This window comes from Papaver somniferum, unplaced genomic scaffold (assembly GCF_003573695.1).
Source record: "Papaver somniferum cultivar HN1 unplaced genomic scaffold, ASM357369v1 unplaced-scaffold_135, whole genome shotgun sequence".
Classification (NCBI taxonomy): domain Eukaryota; kingdom Viridiplantae; phylum Streptophyta; class Magnoliopsida; order Ranunculales; family Papaveraceae; genus Papaver; species Papaver somniferum.
The window spans coordinates 9,973,460-9,992,892 of NW_020622713.1; the positions used below are offsets into that span (position 1 = coordinate 9,973,460).

General features: G+C 35.6%; 1 protein-coding gene and 1 long non-coding RNA gene across 3 annotated transcripts; one reads left to right on the forward strand and one right to left on the reverse strand.

Annotated features, from left to right (window-relative positions):
• The first annotated feature begins 493 nt into the window (after positions 1–493).
• LOC113333970 lies at positions 494–14,408 on the forward strand. 2 transcript variants are annotated; one of them, XR_003352476.1, is made up of 3 exons: positions 494–649; positions 9,287–9,581; positions 14,099–14,408. It is a non-coding gene; the product is annotated as an uncharacterized LOC113333970 (long non-coding RNA). The 2 variants fall into 2 exon arrangements; XR_003352475.1 differs by lacking the exon at positions 14,099–14,408 and adding an exon at positions 9,916–11,969.
• Positions 14,409–15,136: 728 nt separating this feature from the next.
• Positions 15,137–17,006, reverse strand: LOC113334081 (BTB/POZ domain-containing protein At2g24240-like). Its single transcript, XM_026580420.1, has 2 exons — positions 16,987–17,006; positions 15,137–16,589 (listed from the first exon to the last, which is right to left on the reverse strand). Exons 1-2 carry the CDS (start codon positions 17,004–17,006, stop codon positions 15,137–15,139), a joined length of 1,473 nt encoding a protein of 490 aa, XP_026436205.1.
• Positions 17,007–19,433: the final 2,427 nt, after the last annotated feature.

The following is a 19,433-nucleotide window of genomic DNA, read 5'->3' on the forward strand; positions in this document are numbered from 1 at the left end:
TCAATGCCAATTGGATTCCAATTGTGCAGGTGGACCGTAGTACACCTGATCGACTTCGACCAGACCAAGGAAGAGTATATATTGACGTTAAATGTTGTCTGGTAGCAGGAAAAGTTGTGTTTCAAGTTGGTGACGTGCTTCTTTTTTGTTTTCACTGTTGAGTCATAGATGAATGCATTGTTTTCTAAATTTTTCAGTTGAAAAGTGATCACCTTTATTTTTGATATTGTGAATCACAGGGGTAGTGCTTATTGTTGGATTTTTGGTGCCCCACATACCCATAACCATCTGGGTTGATCCGGAGAGCAATAACCATTTGGGTTTAACCTTGAATCTTCTTTTGTTGGCGGCAGGAAAGTGTGAATGCTGGAAAGAAAGAATCTGGAATGACGGCTATTCCATAGTTTCCTTAGCTATTAAGTTCTCTTTGATGGAAAGAAACCTGCAACTATAAATAGCATAATGGAGGTGACTAACCTATTCCTTGCCATATTAGAAGGTTGCTAGAACAACCATCACTAAGAGCTAGTAACCATAAGGGCATGGTGAGAGGAATAAAGTTTGTCCTCATCAATTTGTTGCTGCCCCTGAACGAGATAGAAGATTGTGGAAGCAAACAGCAAGGTTTTATTGTTAAGCTTCAGTAAAGGTATGTAATCAACTTCACCTTTTTTTTGTTAATTAGAGTTTGTAGCATTCATGAATAACGTAGACCCCGTTGTTGATGCCTGGATTGTCTTAATAGCATGATAGAAATTCCAACAGTTGGTATCAGAGCCAATTGGATTATTCCTGTTTGCTCATAAGAATGAATTTTGGATGGCTGTGTATTTAACTTCTATAAAAGTGGTGATTGATGCTGTAACATGATCATTTTTTGTGATACTTTGATCATAAGTGTAAGTCTGTGTGCTGATACTCAAGGGCGTTTCAATAATTGAGTATTTGACTTAGTTTATAATCGTTAGCATGCTAGATAAAATCGGCATAATCATTTACTAAAATTTAAGACCCTGATTACCGTACTACTGCCGTTCAGTTGTTTTGTGTCATCTCTTTTTGAAGGTGATAACGTGTATGGAATTTTGAATCTACCATTTTAGTTATTGAATGTTTGAAAAAATTAATGAAGTACCAGTCTTATGGAATGGTTTGATCATAATTGTGTGTTTAGAATGATGATCATAAGTATATCAACTGATTTGAATCCTCTGTTGAAAGAAATTTCATGTTGAGCTCATTGTCCGTTCCACAAAGAAGAGGATGACGTCGCATTTGGATTAGGATTGTTGACCAAATAAAGTTAACCGACCAAGACTCTCTGCATAAAATGTAAAATGGTCTAGGGTCCAAAAACTTAACAGGAACTTTCTAGGGTCTGACTAATAAAATGTAAAATGGTTAGTGGGTCCCGGTCAACTAGCATGTCACCAAAGCACTCTATGCTGGCTCTTGAAAGACTAATGAGCCACAAGTGCCGTATAAAGACAAACAAAGCAAAACTCCACTCATCAGGTATATAGTCACATAGAAGATCAAGAGCAATGGACTTTTGAAGAAAGCTTGTGTATAGAGCAATGCTTCGACTGTCCTTGTAGACATAGAAGCTCTCGATGGAGTCAGCACGCGCTTCCCGGTGCTAAAAGCTGATTCAGAGGCCACTGAAGACACAGGCATGACTAATATATCTCTTGCCATGTATGAAAGTATCTTATACCTGCTTGCATTAGCCTGCCACCAAGCCAATATGTCAAAATGGTCAGGTTGACCTATTTCACGCATTCCACCTTCAATCACATCTGTCAAATACCTGTCGAGCTCAGTTGTTCTTGCCTCTTCAACACAACTTGGGGTGTCCCAATGTTGTTTCCTCCTTGATTGAATACTAGCAAACAGACCAACAGATTGCACACTAACTGGATAAACAACAGTATGAGCATCACTACTTGACCCCTCCTCATGAACTGAATACAAGGACTTATAATCTTCAAAGAGTTCCTCAAATTCTAATTTCACCTTTCTCATAACTCTTTGAACCTCCCATGTATTATTCTCATACAAACAATTAAGAGTAAATTCCAAACCCTTTTGTTTCTCTCTTGGATCTAACAGATGAGCAATAAACATTACAGAATTCATTGATTCATACACACCCCAATACTTATGGTACTTAGCACACATTAGACGAGACATACGAGCAATAAAAGGATCTGATGCTGCATTGTTTCTAAATTCTACTAATTGTTCATTGATGAGTAACAATTGCCATAAGAACATATGAGTAGTGACTTGTATAGATGCAGAAAAGTTGACAGTAGCATCGAAGAATACCTTTATACACTTCACAAGACCTCTAGCATATTTCCAATCTTCTTGATAAGGAGCATGTTGACGAGGAATCTTTTTCTTCTTATTCTGCTTTGCCTTGTTCTTGCTTGTTGTATCCAACTCCTCAACCTCTTCTTCCATATCCTCAACCTCTTCCTCTTCCCCTTCTTCCATATCCTCAAAAACGTCTTCTATGACAACATTACTAGCTATAGCTTCTTCAATATCAGCATCAGTAGGTAAAACAGATTCTTTTTCTTGCTCAAAGACAAACATCTATTGAAAGTCCTTATCAATCTGTGCTAACATTGCAAAAACTTTTTCATATTTTTCAGCAGCATCTAACATCAAGTAAGTGCTATTCCATCTAGTATACACATCTAAAATCAGAGATTTCTTACAATCTACCTTTGCTAGAGAAGAAAATTGTTTAAATTTTTCGTGCCTAGAAGGAGAACTAAGAACGTATTTTACAACTGACCTTATTCTTCTAACTGATACATTAAAGAGCCTTACTGCATCTTTTATGACAAGATCAAGAACATGGGCTGCACACCTCATCTAGAGAAAGAACAAAACAAAAAGGATACTGTCAAATTCAATGCTTAAAAATGCAACACAAAAAGATACCCAGAGAAGCTATGTTCATGAAACTGTCAACATTTATATCTATATTTCAGTAGCTCAGTTAATGACAACATGGAATGACAAGTGCCGAACAAGATAAGAATGTAACATGGAATGCAGAACATGATAGAACGTAACATGGACTTACATGTAAATATTTGGCTCTAATTGGTGATCCTGTCCATTTGATGACAACATTCTTCAAATGCTCAATAGCCACTTTGTTTGCGCTGACATTGTCTAGAGTGACACCAAATACATCTTGTAGACCCCAATCCTTCAAACAATCCACCATCTTCTCACCGATTGCATTACCAGTATGACCTTCAACTTGGCAGAACATGAGTATTCTCTTTTGTAGCTTCCAGTTCTGATCCACATAATGAACGGTTACACAAATATAGTTATAATTATTTGGTGATGTCCATGTGTCCGTTGTCAAAGATACCCTCTGCTTAAATGTCAAGAAATAAGTTTTTAGGCTATTCTTCTCTTCTACATACATCTTCAATACATCCCTATAAATTGTCATACGCCTTGGAACCTTGAATCTAGGCTCTTCCACCTGCATCATTGCCACAAAACCTGACCCTTCTACTGCTCTAAAAGCTATTTCATCCCTGATTATCCACTCAACAAGAGCCCTTCTTAACTTTTCATAGCTATAAGAATGAGCAACAAGTTTACCATCTTCACCTGGTTTTGGGGGTGGCATCAACAGAGTTTGTTTTCCCTTGTCTTTCTCTACCTTCCTGTTTGGATTTTTAAGGCATCTCTTCAAATTCTTATGTAATCCAGAAGTTCCATGTACGTCATTGTCAGCAGCATACAATCCCTTGCAATGATGACATTCAGCTTGAACGTCACTTATCCTGGTCATCTCCAACCAAACTTTAGATCTCACTTTACCATGCTTCTTTTTGCTGTCACCAACTTCAGTTGTACTTGCTGGCGTAGGTTCAGTTCCATCTGTGCTAGATGCAGCTTGAGAGGATGATCCAACTTCAGTTGTATTTGGAGTTTGAGTTGACCTTGGTGTAGGAACAGTTTCTTTTGGCCTTACACTAACATCAATGCTATTACTGGAATCATCTGGTGCTTTGCGCTTCCCCATTTAGCACCTCAAAGGCCTGCAAGAGAAGTAAAAAACATTATATGCAGTATATTACCCTCTGCAAGACTGCAACTAAATATAGAGATAAAAACAAGACATCTAAACAACAGAAACAACAAAAGAATTCCAAATTCAAGAAAAATTCATTTCATTAATTCATAATTCCATATCAAATTCCATATCAATTAAATATAAATATACAGAGCAAACAAATTACAAATCCCAAATTCCGTAAATAGTACACTAACAAGCAACAATCCAATGAATCTTAAAACTCCAATTGATTCATACTCTATATTACTAAAACCCAATAAGATCAGAAAGCATTCATGATTAAACAAGAACCCAAGATTCAGTTAGGGTTTCATCATCCTTGTTAATTCATTCATTCAAATTACGTAATTATAGAAACCATAAGAAACCCAGAAAAGATCTATCACTTTATAGAGATTCAGTAGAAAAAAAAAGCAAAGAAAATTTCTAAATTTTCTAATCACCAGATTATGTAAACAAAGAGAACCAAAATTGGGATTCAAACCAGGACTAACCTTGAATCTATGGGGGAGTGAAAATTGATACCTATGAACAAAGAGATTTGACGATCTGTGAAGATTGAGTGAAAACCCTAAGTGAGAATCATGAGACTGATGTTGTTCTCTTTCAGACAGAGAAAGAAAAAAATGAAATTGGCTCGAAGATAATAGATAGACTAAACCTAGGAGGGACGGCTAGGATCTAATATCATAGAAAATATCAACGGTTTTAATTTACCAGGACTTTGGATCCGGTACAGGCCGGGACTACCCAAAAACCAATACCTGTACCGGCCTACTCCGGGTATCATCTTTCAGAACCGGTACATGTACCGGTAACTCAGGATCCGGTTCGGTTCAACTCCGGTTCTTTCGGTTCCGGATCGGTACAGATAAAATGGACCGGGTCCTGTGCAGCTCTAAGTATAATGGTTCTTAATTTTGTTGTCAACTTAGCATAGAGGTTTAGTTGACTGAATTTTGACCTACTTTTGGCACCATAAAATGGTTAATTAAATTAAATAAGAACCTGGACAATTGTATAGGCTAAAGGAAAGAATCCCAAATGCTAGCCTTACCTTACCTATAATGAGATAAAAGGCGATTAAGAAAATGAATTGGTCACGAATAGTTTGTGGATTAGTGTGAATGCATTATGGAGGTGACCTTAAGTAAATGTTTTGGATAAAATTTGAGTAAATGAGTTACCAAGTTCACACCAAGTTCGCATTCTTTTGACCAACCATACATGTGTACAAGCTAATGTTGCTTGCATAACGGTGCATGGGTATGCCTATATCATTATGTAGATGGTCAAGTTGTTGATTATATATGCCATGTACATATTATATATGACCCTATAATGTTTATTTATGGAGTTTAACCATTTGATTGGATTACCAATGTAACCAATCGAAAAGGGTTGAACTCGTGAATGATAAATAAAATGATCATATGCTTTCGAATTAAAAAAAAAAAACCATTTACCGAATTAATTAGCTCGTGTATTGTTATAGAAAGGTGGTGTTGGTACCCAAAGATATCATACCGTATGAACATTTAAGGATATTGGATATAGCAAATCGACCTTAAGGATCATATATACATATGGATAAACCTTATGTGTATCTTAATTCCTCCCGAAGGAAGAATTTTGACATTTCAGTTTATCCGTTTACGGTACATTTCCCACCGCAACCTAAATGATATAGTGATTTACGAGTAAAATTGTGCTGCCAAAGTAGCCAATGTAAAGACATAAACTCTCTAAAGAATTATGGTGACAAATTCATAGTATATCCTAATTATGGTTTGATGACTTGTCTAAAGACGTCATCTGTTCAAGTAATTAGGTGATGTATTCTCTTTTAAGAATGATTTTGATACCCAAAGGTGTCAAGATCATGGTACAGACTACGGAGAATACATGACAAATTAATTTTATTGCCACCATACTGGTTGCATATAATTGTTCTGCACATAATGTTGGCATATTAGTTACATGTTAATGTCATCTGAACCGCATCGAGTTCAACCAATTATTTGGGTTGCTAAAGTAGCCCTTGAAAAATAGTGAACTCGGTAAAAGATGTAGTTAACGACGTTATCAATTGCATATTCTAATTAATTATGATTTTAGTGATCTGCCCAAAGACATCACTATGTGAAGTAATTAGTATATGTTATCCTCATGGTCTGGACAACCACAGATATGTTAAGACCTTTTAGTTTTGAGGATGTATGGTACATTGACAACTAAAGTTAATAGGATGGTAATAATAGGATTGGATGTTTGTATGTCGGAACTTCATCCCAAAGGAAAAGTTTCGCCGGTATGATTTGTTTTAAAAAAATTATTTTGATTGTCTGTTTGATGCCTATTCACTTAATTATTTTGGATGTTAAGTATTGTCGATAGCATCATGATATTGTTGCACTCTTACTCTTGGTGATTTATGAATATCGTGTAACTGAATGATTTTAGTTAACACATTACAGGTCACTTACCTCCTATCATGAAATATGAAAAGAGTGGGAGTGTCCATAAACATATTGAGCGATGTTTTTATAACTTAGCCACATTATTTATGTAGTTGTAGAATTATGTTTCCTTGTTATTTTCGGTTAATGTATTCTCTGTTCCGGACTAAATAATGTTTTGTTTCTGGAGAGAGTAAGATTTAAGAAACGAGGAAATACATTTGCAAAATATTGTGCTTCCACGATTTCTTGAGTTTTTATATAGACTGTTAGGGAATTTCGGTAAAATTTATCATATTCGTCAATGACTTTCACATTATAGTGACATCTGTAATGATAAGTTAGTTACACGTAATAAACATGAATTGTAGTGTTTGTTACCAACGACCAAAGCTTGTCAGATGGATAGGTGAAGCTAGTAAGTTCAGATGAAATGATGAATATATGTTTTCCAAAATGTGACGAGCTAAAGTAACATTCTCGTCTTATAGCCGAATTCTTACAAATTGTATGTTGTGTGTAATGCACAATGCTTAAGGTATATAATTGTTCATGTTACATGTATTTGTGCTACTGTGTCAGAAATGGTTAATGCTTTCCCATCAACTTTGTTTGTGAAAACTCATAGAACTGTTGCGCACTTCATAAACTTAGTTTATGGTAAGTTCTGCATCTGTTTGTGGGTGAAAGGAAACCTAGTTTAGGAGGATTAGGGTGAGCAAAGAAAGCTAGAGTTTTCTACCAACATGAAGGAATTGGATTAATAAAGTTTAATAATCCAAAGGGAAAATATATTGACTTGATTGTAGTATAAGAACTATTCAAACTGGAGACAATTTATTAATGGTTAATCTAGTGGGAGTTGTGAACTACGAATTGTAGTTTCACTAATTGGATTATTATTCCCATGATGATTTGATATGATCCAATATATGAAGAGGCACAATCAATGGAACTACTCAGATTTCAGAAAGTAAAGAAATTTGATGTTTCCTCTAATTATGTATGTTATCTTTAAGAACTGAATTGTTGGATCAAACAAGTGTCAGGTATTGTATTATTAAAATTGATGACTCATAACTTTTTGGAGCTTCATCAAAAAAAAAAAAACATTGGAACAATTATGTCTAATTTAGAGGATAAAGGAACCAAAAAGGTTTCTCCGAAAAGAAAATTGCACTGGTAGCATGTCATCTTAAGTGATCAGTATATGTACTTCTAAAGATCCATCCTAATAGTAAGCTTCGGATTTGAGAAGTTCTTTCTCGATTAAGTTATAAATCTGAAGATCAGTGGGAGTAACTACATATATACTGATCTGTATGTTGATGGCACACCAGTTACTAGTTCCATTGAATCTTGGTGTTTGTTCAAACCAAGAAAATCCTTTTTAAAGAACTTTTGAATGGATGAGATGAATCTTCTGTCCATGCAAAGAATAACATATTAATAAAGAAAAGTTCTTAGACTTATGACATGAAAAATTTATCTTCTAGTGTTGAAATTACACATAAGAGTAACAAATCTCAGTCATATATAATGATAGTCTATAAATCTCAAGAAAATGCAAGAAATACCTTATTGCTTCCGCATTCTGAGAATTTTCATGTATAATGTGTCTTACATGAAATTATGGAGTTCTGTAATAGGCATTCTTAGTTGTTGCCAAAGTAACCCAAGAATATGACTTATTGTAGAACATGAAAGTGCACATCTTCATATAATTGATTCCTTGAAGATGATAAAATTTTCAGACTCATCTTTGAAGCTCATGATTCATAGAATCATTATCGGATACGACTTTATGCTAATTTGGAGATGGAACGAAGTATAAAGAAACTATAAATACTTCATTCACTTGGAGTTTGTATACGTGGTATATAATAATACCACAATCTAAGGTTGTGCAAATTTGTCTCAAGACTTGGATTACGTCGACATTATACCTAAGTGGTCGAGTATTAATTGTGCACAACAATCTCTTTATCTTAATTGATAAATGGTGAAACTTTATATAAAGATAAAGTTTTCCATTAAACAGAAAGACGATCGGAAACAACGTATTGATGTGAAAAGTAAAAGTATATAACTTGTGAATGCACATCCATTAATGAAATGAGGGTTGTCATTTGATTCCTTAAAAGGAACAACTTGCATCATAACGTATTGGACCCTTATAATAGTTAAGATATGGATGAATTTTTGGTTTCCACATCACTCATTAAGATCTCATTAAATGTGTTGTTTCTGCATTCCTGTTATTCGACATGTGCACATAAGTATTGGTGGAATAATTATTACAGGAACTTTTGGTAAATTCAGATTAATGATATTAAGGCTTTTATGGTGTTTAGCCTTATGAATTGAGAACTTATGTTATTATTGTTTTGTAGTGTGTTAATGTTGTAGTACATGGAAGGGAGTATGTCGTTAAATGATGTACGACCGCCATGACTCACATTAACTTATTACCTAATAATGATATATGACTTACTGTAACTAGTCAAGCTCTCTCTTAAGATTGCGCGCGTATCTATGTTTCATATCCAACCCCTAATGATAAATATCAGTTTGTTATGGGTTATATGGGTCAAGTGGTAGAATGTTGGATTTTTGGTGCCCCACATACCCATAACCATCTGGGTTGATCCGGAGAGCAATAACCATTTGGGTTTAACCTTGAATCTTCTTTTGTTGGCGGCAGGAAAGTGTGAATGATGGAAAGAAAGAATCTGGAATGACGGCTATTTATAGTTTGCTTAGCTATTAAGTTCTCTTTGATGGAAATAAACCTGCAACTATAAATAGCATAATGGAGGTGACTAACCTATTCCTTTCCATATTAGAAGGTTGATAGAACAACCATCACTAAGAGCTAGTAACCATAAGGGCATGGTGAGAGGAATAAAGTTTGTCCTCATCAATTTGTTGCTGCTCCTGAACGAGATAGAAGACTGTGGAAGCAAACATCAAGGTTTTATTGTTAAGCTTCAGTAAAGGTATGTAACCAACTTCACATTTTTTTGTTAATTAGAGTTTGTAGCATTCATGAATAACCTAGACCCCATTGTTGATGCCTGAATTGTCTTAGTAGCATGATAGAAATTCCAACACTTATAAGTTCAGAAACAACTAAAATAGCCAGTTTGTTTTAAGAACTCGCATTGTGTTAAAGTTTAAGCTTGGATGAAATTGTTCTGGCTGTAGCTGCCGCACTTTCTTCTTCTCTGCAATTATTTAGTAATACAAAAATTTACTTATAAGCCGTTAACATACTTTCGGTTTTCTGTATCATCTGCATTCAGTGAATCATTTCATATGCCATTAAAACAGGGCTGAGGAGCTCTCAAGTGCGTTGAAAAGACGCTTCGGCACGAACACTTTTTGGAGAAAATACTACTAGCAGCATCTTTGAAATATTCTTGTAGAAACAGAAAATCCTGTAGTTGTGGTTTTCCTCACAACTAATGATATGGCACAGTGGAAACTATTTAAAACAAACCGACACGCGGAGAATTTACTCCGGTAAATAGGACCCAAAGATGATAATCAACTCCAATTCAGGAGCAAAGCGACGATAAACGATCAACGACTATCAATCTCTCAAAGAGAATCAAACAGGTTTTTAACCAAATGATATTTTCTTTAAACGAGCTAATCCAAGCTAAATTACAAAGATAATAGAAAAGGCTATTTATAGCCTGCAAACATAAAACCTAGAAAATCCTAACATTTCTAAACTAGCGTAAGAGAATATATTATTCTCATAACAAAAGATAAATCTAAACAAGAAAGTAATTATCCTAATAAATGAAATACTAAAACCAATAGATATCCAAGATTTAGCCAAATCTTGGAGTATACGTGACTTGCCCAAATACATGACTTGATCTGATACCACCTGATACGGCACAACGGAAACAATTTAAAACAAACTGACACGCGGAGAATCCACTCCGGTAAATAGGACCCAAAGATGATAATCAACTCCAATCCAGGAGCAAAGCGACGATAAACGATCAAAGATGATCAATCTTTCATAGAGAATCAAACAGGTTTTTAACCAAATGATATTTTCATTAAACGAGCTAATCCAAGCTAAATTACAAAGATAATAGAAAAGGCCATTTATAGCCTGAAAACATAAAACCTAGGAAATCCTAACATTCCTAAACTAGCGTAAGAGAGTATATTATTCTCATAACAGAAGATAAATCTAAACAAGAAAGTAATTATCCTAATAAATTAAATACTAAATCCAATAGATATCCAAGATTTAGCCAAATCTTAGAGTATACGTGACTTTCCCAAATACGTCCCGTATCAACTACACTCCACTATAACTATTACTAATTCTAAGTGAACATTATTAACTTCTTTATTAATCTTTGATCTTGATTACAAACATAGCCCAAGTATTACAATGATCTTACTTGATTCTCAAATCTACTTTCTCTGTCCCCCACTCTTGTCTAACACTTACTCTAAAGAACCTCTCCTCTGAATAATAATCTTACCCCTAGATATAGGGTCTAATATAGTGGATGACAGCTAAGAGATCCTTTATTCTCAGAATCCCTATGCGACGTATTCGTTCATATACAATTACTCAACCTCGCACGGATCATGTCTCGCATGGATCTTCATGCTTTATTCATGATTTGGCTGACATCATTTACCACCTCATATGAACCTTGCTATGTGCGACCTCTCTCGCACAGGTCAAATAATATCTACTTCGCATAGTTACTTATATGTGCGATATTTTGCTCCTACATTTTGCCTCTTCTCATATGGCTTATTCTATAGAGTGAGCGGTATGAGAAATTTCCGTCCTATATTATCGCATATGCTTGTCTTTTCATTTTTACTTTGAGACTGAAAATATCTTCAATAAAGACTGACATGATGGTACTGTCCAACACATCAATATGACTATAGATAAGAAACAGAGAGGGGAGAATTCACATTGAATGGAACATACACTGTTAAAGAGACCCAGGTAGGTAGGAAGAGTGAGCGGTGCTGGTGCAAGTAATTTGGCTTGCAAAGCAGTTCTTTCAGTTCTTTCATAACTTATTATAGGATTGAATTTCCAAAATAGTGACCTAATACTAAAATTGGGATGTCACTTTGGTAGATACTACTAAAGTGAGTTTACAACCTAAAGAGTGTACATGTTTACGAACAACATCGAATAGAGGTCCACTTCATTAGGTCCTAAGCCATGCTCCTAAGTTTGGAACTAATGCGAAAACATAATAACCTCTGAAATAATATTAGAAGCAATTGGTTGACAATTTTACTTACTTCATGTAAGGATGCACCTCTTCGCAATTGTTAAGGATGTACCAATGTATCTGATCTCGTTCTTCTAGTGACAATGACTTTATATCTACAGCACCAGTTGGGCGAACTTCTTGAGCGAAAACAAATATTGTTCCTTGGTGTCGCAGACTGCCATCTAATTCATCATCATTTCGTTCTTTCCGGTTAAATTTGGTTTCAGTTTCAGTGAAGTACATCGAGATGAATGTCAAACATTCATTAATGATGTAAGCCTCTACAATTGAACCTTCTGGGAGCGCTTTATTTCCCACGTAGCGTTTAAGTGTTCCTAGGTACCTTGATATATATACAAGAAGGTAAACATCAGACATATTATTATTGAACAAACTTATAGAAATTATAAGTACAGTAGATCTTATTGTCATACTTCAGATTATAGAGAGCTCATGCATACACTAGAAAAGTAGTACTTTAGATTATCGAGAGACACTAGAAAAGGCATTAAAACAAGTAAAATATACCTTTCGATTGGATACATCCAACTATATCCAACAGGTCCAACAAGTTTCGCTTCCCGTGGCAAGTGAACAGCCAAATGAACCATCACATCAAAAAATGCCGGTGTGAATATTCGCTCCAACCTGCAAAGGATCAATACAATATCCTTTTAGTTTTAGTATTATTTTTTTTAAACTAGTAGCAGTGAGTATTTATTTATTGGTAGAGTTTATTTATCAAATTTTTTGTTTGGATCTCGTTTAAACAATTTATTTTAATGGATAGTTATTTTTTATTCGTTCAAATAATATTATTTATTTATATTTACTTTTTGTGCAATAAATCTCTTTGTTATAATTGGTGGTAATATAAGCTAGTCACCAAAGAAAATTTGGTGACGAGTTTGGCTTGTTAAAAAACAATTACGGTGCTGACAGTGTTGTGTCTCTGATAAATTTTGAGACGAGTGATTTTATCGGAAAAATTGTTTTGGAGACAACTATGTTTGTTTCGGAGACGATGGTATTCCATGCAGAGACAGTTCTAATTGGTCACTACACGTACTTCTAGAGACGATTAAATTTTATTACTGATTTTTTATTTTGAGATAAAAATTATTTCGTGCTAAATTGTTATTTTTTGTGAGATGAAAAATTTTGCGGCTAAAATTATTTAGGTGATGAATTCGGTTCTTCACTCTAAATATATATGTTGAGACGAACAAATTTCGCGGCTAAAATTATTTAGGTGACGAATTCGTTTCTTCACTATAAGTATATCTTGAGACGAACGAATTTTGCGGCTAAATAAATTTAGGTGACAAATTTGATTCTTTACTATAACTATATTTTGAGACGAAAAATTATCGCCGCTAAAAATATTTTGTGTGACGACTTCGTTTCTTCACTATAAGCATATTTTGACACGAACAAATATCGCCGCCAAAACTATTTTATGTAACGAATTTTTTTTTTCACTATAAATCTATTTTGAGACGAACAAATTTCGTGAGTAAACTTATTTTAAGTGATAAAATATTTTCCTCACCACAGATAACTCGAGTGACAAAACTATTCATCACAAAATTGATAAACAGTGTCAATTTTATTTGCTCAGAAAAAGGTGGTTTTGGTGACAAAAAGATTTATGTCACTAATAAAATAAATCGTTGACGATTTCTTAAGGACGTCACAGAACACTTTCAACAACTCACTATAGGTGATGAAACTTTTTGTGCCGCTGAATTCTTTTGGCAACGAAAAAATTGGTTGTCGTGACACAATAATTTGCCACTAAAAGCGTCTTTTCTTGTACTGTTAATAACCCAACAATGTACCTGCTATAGTGTGGAAATCTTACTTGATACATGTAAATTTCAATAACCCAACAGCTATCTTAATTTCTTTCTTTAGGGTTAAGGTGTGCTAAGCAGCTAATGACAGTCAACCATCTGTGAGAGGGTTTTGAGATCCGAGAAGGAAAAGAATGGGAGGAATAAGAGAAAAAAGACACATATCAGAGATCTGATGGATTATAATTAGTGAGTGCATGCGGTTCACACACAGTAAATATTTAATAAGTTGATTCTTGTAGCTAGGATGAAAAAAAACATTCTGACGGTGGGAACTTATATTAACATTAAGTCTTTTGGAAGTTAATTTTGAAGAAATGATTTGTCATCACAGATTCTAAAGGATATTTGGAATTGTTTTATGTTTCCGTCCTATAGATCAAATTAAAGACACATCGTCATGGGATTGAACCAAACTCCGCGAGCACCAAATAAAAAGTGTATCGTCACAGGTTGGATGAAGTTCCGCGCACTCCAAATTAAAAAAAGAAAAAAAATGTCTGATGCGTAGCACATGCACAAATCTTCGCTTCGATGCGCCAATATTACTAACCTGTTTACTAAAATACTGGGCACCCTTTTAACTACCATACGAGGTTCAGTTGGGCAAGCAGATAAGGGACAATGATTAGGATCGGGCCCCCACCCCACTAAGTTTCAGATTTTGTAGTGCGAAGAACAGTAGCATACCCATGAAAACGGGTTGTGATTTTTTTGTATGTGAAAATCCTTTTGTATTAGAATAATTTTTCGTGGTTTAGCGGAAGTACTGTGTACTATAGACGATGTTACTAAAGTATAGTTAAGTATTGATGTAAATATGGTGTAAGAAAATTAATTAAATTAAAACTCTCACATAAATATTGTCCACCTTTTTTGTTTTGTTAACCGTGTTACTAACTGACGGTTAAATACTTGATGTGAACAAAGTGTTATCCAATTTTTAATTTTCCGACCAATAGAGTTATGCCAAGTGTATTTACCAGTAACTTCTACATTAAAAAAGCCCTATTACGGCCAAAAAAAAACGAGAATTTATGAAGTCAAAAAAATGCATCGAGCATGCCCGGTGCGTAGCACGGACACTAAACTAGTATAATTGAACGCTTGAACCGTAATTTTCTTTTTCATTTATCTCTCAGTAAGCAAATTCTATTATAAATTAAAAAAACCAATTTGCATCAGCCCAATTGGCCAGGGGTTTGGGCTCCCAAGACGTGGTTAAATCACCGCTGATTGATTAGAAAAAAAATGATCAAAATAAGTAAATAAAAATCCGAAGAAAAAAAAAATCCAAATCACCTCCACAAAGCTAGAAACACGACTTTAGGGTCAATCAGTTCATTGCGTTGAAGAGATCGATTTTTGTGACATTACCAGAGAAACAAACCGACTTTGTTGCGATATATATATTGATCATATAATTGGGGCAGATGGAGTCTCCCACACGTCGAACACATTCTTCTCAGTATGAAGAGCAAAAAGGCGATCACCACCTATTGAGAAGTCCCTAACTGAACCACCGTGACTTCCTTCAAGATTAGATGTTAAAACCCACTGATCAAGACCATCATAATAATATACAGATATCTTATCACCCACGGAACAAAAAATCTGTCCTCCATGCAGTGTTAACTTGGTATAATTACTTTGGGCGGTGTCTTTCCCACGATACAAATTCCATCTGACGCTTTTTGCGGTATCTCTCAAATCTAAAAATCCCAAATTTCTACTCTGATCAACCACACAAATGCTATTACCTTCTTCCATCGGAATTGCATCATGAATATGAGTATGAGAATGACAAGTTTTAGTATCATCAGGCCAGGACCAAACCACACTTTTTTTGTCTCTAAAATCTAAAAGATTGATACGACGTTTATATTTGATGCAACTGTTGACAAGTAAACAATTACGTCCATTAAACCATTGAATCTCTTCATCACTGCCGAGACCGAAATCAAAAAAATCAGTTTGTTTTCCAGTTTCTTGATCCCACACCCCGATTCCTTGATTACTTGTAATATCTCTACAACTAGCAAGTACTTTGTTACTATCAGTGTTAAAACATAAAGCTCCAGCAGAGAAGCCTTTGACCTGATCTTCTCCATCGCTCAACTGAAACCTTTGCCTCAGTTCCCCTGTCAAAGCACTGAAAACGCCCATTCCTCCGACTCCCGTCCTGTCCAAGTTTTGGCTAACAGCCATCACTATATTATCTGAATCCATCCACCCAATATCATTAACACTTTGATATTCAAGATTTAGCGGTGGATGTTCTTCGAGCATCCAGTCATATACACGAACAACGCCACCATGAGCAACAGCACAACCTCCATCAGGACTTGCTCTGATCGCACTGCAGTTACGAGGAGCCTGACCACTAACGCTACCCGTTAATCTTAACCTGTTACTATCAAACTCACCCCACTTTGCAGTTCTAACATGATCAAGAAGGCCGTAATAATGAGCCTCCATATAGAGTAATTTTTCAGGTATGTGACAAGGCACATGAAGCTTACCAGTCCCTAAGAGATTAAGAAGCACAGAAAAGCAATCTGGGTCACGATCAATGAAGTATTCTTTTTCTTCTGGTTTAACTAATTCATCTGATCCTCTTGGTTGAAGCTTCCATTCATCATCGAACATAGCTCCAAACATTGAATCTCGGCGTGCAGCTGCTAGAGTTGATGCGGTTGTTTCAAGGATTTTGCCTCGAACGTTAAATCTCACCTTCTCGGCCGTCATGTTTAATTCCAGTTGGGGTTTTGTTTTCAGTGCCGGGCACACACACACATACAAATATATATATATATATATATATATAGTATACAAAATCTCAAATAGAGTTCTTAGATGACCAGGAATTCTGAAATAAGAGTAGTTCTAGATGACCCGGAATTCTAATTATTGTTATATCGCATGCAGCCGTCTTATTTCGAAACTCAATATCGTCCGAGGGTTGGAGCGTTTCTCTGGCCGGTAAACCCTAAGATTTTCTCACTATCAGAGAAGTTGTCTGGTATATATCTAATTGCATGAGGCAAGACCGAGAAAACAAAGACAACAGCTCCTAAATCAGATGATATCTACCTTACTAGCACTTGTCAATCTATATGTTCCCGGTGAGGAGGATTGGAAGTAATTTCAATGCTAATTCTGTTAAAAATATAAGTTAATTTGTGATCTTAGAGAGTGTACACGGCCTAAAGAAGAAAAGCCCAGAACAATCTAAATTAGTCCGGCCCAAAAGGGAGCTACCTTACTTCACTTCTTTCTCTCGCATCTTCTTCTACTATCTAGAGTATTCAGTATCTAGACTATTCTTAATTAGTCTTTTACTCACGTGTTTTCTAGAGAGAACACTTTCTACACAGTTCTTGTAAAGTCGGTCCACATATAGTCTAGAACCTTCGGTGCCTAGAGTGTTCTCATGGTCGGTTAACTTGGCCTATAAATAGGCAACGATGGGGTTCATTTGAAACCATCCAAAATAAAAGTGAGTGAAGTAAGAAAGCTAGAGTGAGAGTTAAGAGTGAGTGCTGGATACCAAGAGCCAAAATGTTTTTGTAAATTAGGTGAGCCAAAGTGGTAAATTTTTTTTTTAATATTTCATTTCCAAATTAATATAAGCCTCACTTTTCAAATAACCAACCTCTCTTTCCCTAATTTCATTTTCATAAACTCATCACACTTCCGCATTGCGCCAACAAATTTGATATCAGAGCCAACTTAAACCAGTAATCCTAAAACTCTACCCATGGCAATTAACCAAAGTATTCAAGGTTTCAATTATGCCCAAAGTCTAATTCCAATTTTTGATGGTGAGAGTTATGATTATTGGAGTTTACAAATGAAAACATTATTCATTTCACAAGACTTATGGGATTTTGTAGAAGATGGTTATAAGGTACCCAGAAGCTCTATCGTCATGGACGGATGCAGAGAAAAAGGAGTACAAGGAAAACAAGAAGAAGGATGCTAAAGCACTACTATTTCTACAACAAAGGGTAAGCAAAACTATTTTTCCTCGAATTTCGGTGCGAAAACTTCGAAGGAGGCCTGGAATATTCTCAAAGTAGCATTCCAAGGATCAGAAAAGGTAATCTCCATTAAACTACAAAACTTATGGCGAGATTTTGGTAATCTACTTATGAAAAAAAATGAAAATATCCAGAATTTCTTTTCAAGAGTTACTGGTATAATAAATCAAATTAGTAGTTATGGAGATACCATAGAAAATAAAAGAGTTGTAGAAAAGATTTTAAGGAGCTTATGATGAGTGCCAAATATTGTATATATTTATCCCTTTTTTGTTGGCATTTAACTCATCTTTTGTGCAGTAATTCTACATTTTATCCCATATTCTGTATTTTCATTGTTTTCAAGAATAAATATTTTTATTAATTAATTTTGCATTTTTAGGTAATAAATAAAGTTCGGATGAGTCGCGGAGCGAAAAGAGCAGAAAAGTAGTGAAAAGCCGGGAGAAATTACGCAAGGAAGCCGCGAAGAATGGTGCGCACAACCTCATTTTCTACACACAAAAGCGCCTCCGCTCTCAGCCATCAGATCAGTTCTCAGAAGCATCCGACGGTCGCTCCTTCATAGAGCATCAAAATCTGAAGTCTCTGCCAAGCACCACAGCGCTGAAATTCCAAGCCTTCAGATTAGATGGTAGTTGAATCCAACGGTCGCTCCCTTGCTGTGCATCGAAGTTTGATATCTCCGCCCTACACTACAGCACCTAACTCCATCTTGAGCCGTCAGTTTCGTTGTATTTTTGCATCCAACGGTCGCTCACGATCTGTCTCAATTTCTCCGTTAGATCCGTTTCAGAAGTTATCATCCTACGCCTTTCATCACAGAACATCAAGACTCGATGGATTCGCCTAACACCCTAGCGACCGAACCCTACCACCTAACCAAACACCACCAACTTTCCACAACAACCACAACCCATCACCACTATCATCACCCCCCTCTTTCTAGCCCCCTATTTGATTGATTTTTCTTCTCACCCTTTCTCTGAAACCCTAGAAGAAAAATCAATCGATTAGGCGAGTCTAGAGTAGCAATTGGCGCGTGGGAATGGAGCAGGAGAGTCAGAGGAAGGATGGGTCGACGTCAATTTGAAGATTAGGTGAGTTAATTTCACTGTTGGAATTTGGGGATTTTTCCATAAACCCTAATTGTATAATTTAGGGATTTGGGTATAAATAGGTATTGTTGGGTGGACACTGTAACATATCTGGGCTAGCCAGTGAACAAATGTGTTAGTTTTCATTTTATTTCAAATATCAGTTACTTGTGATCAGTTCATATGGAATGTGTGTTATGCATAAAAATTAACTGTGAAGTGTGCTGTTATCATGTGGAGCATGTGTGTATGTGTTGACATTATGATTATAAGCATGTTCATGTTATAATTCTTTTGCTAGGGCTTAGAGGAAGCTCCTGATCATATGCTAGGATAGTAAATGTGTATGTATTGTCTTGAAATGCTTTAACTGCCTTAGGATTAATGAAATGCAATTTGAGTTACTTCACTTGTGATCAGCTGTGCTGTTAGAAGACAGCTGATGCTAGGAGTGCAGCTAGGTCAGTTGTAAGAATTTAGTCCATTAGAGAGATTGCCTTAAGTCCAGTTAGCTAGTTGAGCTAAAGACTTGTGATCAGTTGTGCTGTTGAAAGACAGCTGATGCTAGGGGTC